Source organism: Delphinapterus leucas, chromosome 1 (assembly GCF_059928025.1).
Source record: "Delphinapterus leucas isolate spDelLeu-1000000601 "Yukka" chromosome 1, BTC_Dleu_Yukka2, whole genome shotgun sequence".
NCBI classification, from domain to species: domain Eukaryota; kingdom Metazoa; phylum Chordata; class Mammalia; order Artiodactyla; family Monodontidae; genus Delphinapterus; species Delphinapterus leucas.
In genome coordinates, this window is record NC_143129.1 from 172,839,882 (window position 1) to 172,844,115 (window position 4,234).

Genomic DNA, 4,234 nt, shown 5'->3' on the forward strand with positions numbered 1-4,234 from the left:
AACTTATCCATTTTTTTCCCCAGAAGTAACGAATTCATTAAAAATTTTTAATTTAATTCACTTTAAATTAATTTTTAAAATTGTAGTAAAATACATATAGCATAAAATTTACCATCTTAACCATTTTTAAGTGTACAGTTCACTAGTGTTAAGTCCGTTCACATGGTTCTGCAAAGAATCCGCTCACATGGTTCTGCAAACAATCTGAAGAACCCTTTTCATCTTGTAAAACTCTGTACCCACTAGATGACAACTCATCATTCCCCTCTGCTCCCAGCGCCTACCAACCACCATTCTACTTTCTGTCTCTATAAATTTGAACGCACTAGATAGCTCGTATAAGTGAATCAAATAGCTTTTGCTTTTTGCTTATTTCACTTAGCATAATGTCGTCAAAGTTCATCCATGTTGTAACGTGTCAGAATTTCCTTCCTTTTTAAGGCTAATCCCACTGTATGTATATACAACATTTCGCTTGTCCATTTATCTGCTGGTGGATTTTGGGGTTGCTTCCACCTTTTGGCTATTGTGAATAATACTGCTATGAACGTGGGTGTACAAATATCTCTTCAAGACCCTGCTTTCAATTTTTGGGATATACCCAAGTGAAATTGGTGGAGCAACTTTTCCATCTGACTTTACAGAGTCAGGACCCTAATCAATATTAAATATTAAACCCAATAAAATTTCCTTCCCCTAAAGCATCAGGTGACAGACAAGTGGGCCAGTTAGCCAATATCCTAATCTGACTGTGAACGAGCTTGCAGAAATCTTTTTGCCTTATTTCCAACTTTTGGATAATTTTTCTTCGCTGTCTCCCTCCAAGGGTAGAGGCTCTGTACTGCTGGCCATTTGATCCCCAGCGACTAGGCCCAGAAGTACTGTTGATGACTGAGGTATCATGAAAGCCTACATCATTTGGCTGTTGTGAGGATGTTGCGAGATGATGCTTGTGAACTGCCTGTCAAAGTCTGGCACATAGTGGCTGCTTAAGACCTAGGAGTAGTCAATATTATTGTTATGCGGCAGCTGGGGGTGGGGGCCGGTTATGACTCAGAGGAGGGGGCAGCCATGACTCCTGTCATGGAGGGCAACTGTCCTAGATGGGAGACAGGCAGGGCCTTGGGGCCTGGGTGCTTCCAAGCCATAATGCTGGGGGAGCTAATGTCTCTTTTTAGGAATCTCCACGGGACATTTGCTTCCTCAGGCACCATAGGAGCACTGATGGCTTGGCTGATCAGCTATAAGCCAGCCTTGTTTGGGTTCCTATTACTTCTGCTGTTGCTTAGCAACTGGCTGGTCAAGTACGAACTCGAGCCCACGCCCCCAGAGCCCCAGCAGGTGAGCAAGAGGGACCTTAGTTTCAGCTGAGAGTGATGGGATAGTCGCAGCTAGATTGGGGGGTGGGAAGACAGAGAAGGTGTCAGGACAATGCGGCAAGACTAAGGAATCCGGCTCTGGTCTAAGACCTTGCTCTGCAGCTCCCTCTCGGGTGATAGAGGACAAACCACTTCCTTCACAAAGTTTCAGTTGCCTCAGCTGAAGAATAGGGCCCATCCCAGACTCTTCTACTTCATGTTTGATGACAACATGCTTTGACAACAGTAACGACTGCTTTAAAGTGGGAAAAATTAAAATGGATAAATTTAAAAACATGTATAACGTAGATAAATCTCTAAAACTGAATAATGAAGACAGCAGAAATGTACCTAGATTATGACGTCTTTTATGTAAAGTTAAAAAACATGCAAAACAATATCCTGCCTAGTTTATGGATGCCTATGTATAGTGAAAGTACATTCAGGCAGGATTTCTCAGCCTCTGCACGATTGACATTTGGGGCTGGGTAACTCTTTGTGATGAGAGACTGTCCTGTGCAATGCTGAATTTTTGGCAGCATCCCTAGCCTCTACCCACAAGATGCCAATAGCACTCCTCACCCCTCTTGTGGCAACCAAATATTTCTCCACACGTTGCCAAATGTCCCCAGGGGAGGGCAAAATAGCCTCCCACTGAGAACTGGTGTAAAGTGGTGTAAAGAAATGCATGGAAAAAATAAATACCACATTCAGGATTGCAGTTGAGATAAGGTTCAGGGAGGGAGGGGAACACTCTAGGAGCAGAATCCACAGAGAACTTCAGTTACCGTTGTGATATTTTAGGGATCATGGGTATTTGTTGTAATATTTACTTTTTTTGCATGTCTGAAATATTTAATTCTTAAATGGTTTTAAAGACTAGGAATTTGTAGCTGAATCCTAAAAAAAAAAAAAATTGTGTCCTTACCAACTGCATGCAGTGGTGGGGGAGGGAGCAGATAAAGATGACAGAGATAAGAGCATTTCATGAGACCACTGAGACTTGGAGATTTTATGAGGCCTGACTAAACTCTCAAAGAGGCATGTTGAGAAAAGCACAAGCTCTGGAGACACATATATTTGGGTTAAGGGTTTTAAGTCCTCGGTGGGTGCAGATTAGCCGGCCATTTCACTTATTCCTGTGAACCAAAGGCAGCTCTGGATCCTGGGAGTTTGGGGGCTTTCATGCAGGCTGGGTGATGCTGAGAAAGGGACCTTCCCTCACTGGGCCCCATTCTCTCACCCACAAGATGTGGCAAAGAGGCTCTCCTTAGATGCTGGTCGTGAAATTGATTGAGATGATTGTAACTCAACTGGCATGGGAAAGGATTATCACTATTAACCAACTTTTCCTCTTTTCGTGGTGATGGGGAGTTTAGGAAGAGAAGACAAAGACTTGCGAGGCCAAACCCAAGAGCAACTGCCTGAACACAAAAGAAGTGGAGAGGCTGCACGCCTGCTTTGCCCTCCAGGACAAGATCCTTGAACGGCTTATGTTCAGTGAAATGAAGCTGAAGGTCTTAGAAAATCAGGTGTTCATCGTATGGAATAGAATGAATCACCACAAGCGGTCAAGCCGACAGTGGACTTTTCCAGCGGGGAAACACAGAATGAGGAGACGGGAATCTATGTTCTCCATCATCTCTGACTGCACTTCCAATTCCCCCTAACGAGGTCCCAGAGACTGCGGGGGGCTAGCCTCTTCTGTTGTTACCTTTCCTCAGTAAAGCCCAGTCAGAGACTATTTTCTTAGTAAATCACACTGGAGAGGAGGATTAGAGGCTGAAATTCATCGCCTCTTGAAAAGAAGTTTGTACTCACCAGGTCAGCCACATAGCACCCTATGACACAACCTGATGGGAGCTCTTGAACCCAGCCCTTCCTCTCTTTCAGTTGGACCACCTTGACCCTGGTCCAGGGCCCTCTACCTGTTCACCTTGGGTCTTTCAACAGCCTCCCCAGTGCTGTCCCAGCCTCCAGTCTCCCCCTCCCCCTGCACTCAGAGGCCACAAGCAAGCCCTGCCAAGCACAGCTCTGAGCATGATCATTGCCTATTCTTGAGCCAATGCCTTGCCGTGATTGACAGAATAAAAGCCACACTCCTCACCATGGTGTTCAGGCCCCCCATGATCTGACCTCCTTCCCAACCTTTTTCCCCCATTATTCTCCCTCACATGCTTTTTACCCTATACCAGAGTATCCTGAACATCAGTCAGTAGTGTACCTACCACCTTTGTGATTTTTGCCATAGCTGTGAACCACCTGAATGCGTAACTAAATATTGTACCTTTAAATCAACTATATTTTCCTTAATAAATTTATCTGTAAAGGAAAATAATAATAAAAATAAAAAATTTATCTGTAAGTTAAAAAAAAACCAGTATCATTGTTTGAAATAGAACCTAACAGTCAAAATAAAGACAGTGAAAACAAAACAATGTTGTGAAGTTCCAGCCAGAGCTTGGTTGCCCACTTGAAGATCTGAATCTGTAAAATTTGGGTTAAAAAGGGAGATTAGTGAGTGTTAGTGTTTGCAAGATATGCCAGCACTCAGCTGAGACTTTTCTCCATTAAGGAGAATTGAGAAGGACCCTCTGCCTCGCTGTGGGATCCAGTGTGGCTTAATGCCTTATTGGTGTCCCACTTAAAATCATCTCTCTTAGCAAAAGTCTCATGCGCTCTCATCAAATTAGGTGATCAGCCATCCCCCAAATGCAGCCACATCTTTGCTCACATGGTTTCTTCCCCTGGAATCCCTTATCTTCCCCTTTCTGCTGTTACAATTCTTTGCTTCTTTCAAATCCACCACCTCCGGAAAGCTTCCCTCAGCCCAGCTGTAAAGAGTCTCTTTCCTTAGTGGTCTCCCAGCATTTTAT

The 4,234-nt window shown here is 44.0% G+C and overlaps 1 protein-coding gene across 1 annotated transcript; it reads left to right on the forward strand.

Annotated features, from left to right (window-relative positions):
- Window positions 1-549: 549 nt before the first annotated feature.
- TEX46 (testis expressed 46) lies at window positions 550-3,825 on the forward strand. The gene is made up of 2 exons (XM_089899326.1): window positions 550-1,341; window positions 2,738-3,825. Exons 1-2 carry the CDS (start codon window positions 1,021-1,023, stop codon window positions 3,026-3,028), a joined length of 612 nt encoding a protein of 203 aa, XP_089755452.1. The 5' UTR covers window positions 550-1,020; the 3' UTR covers window positions 3,029-3,825.
- The last annotated feature ends 409 nt before the right edge of the window (window positions 3,826-4,234 follow it).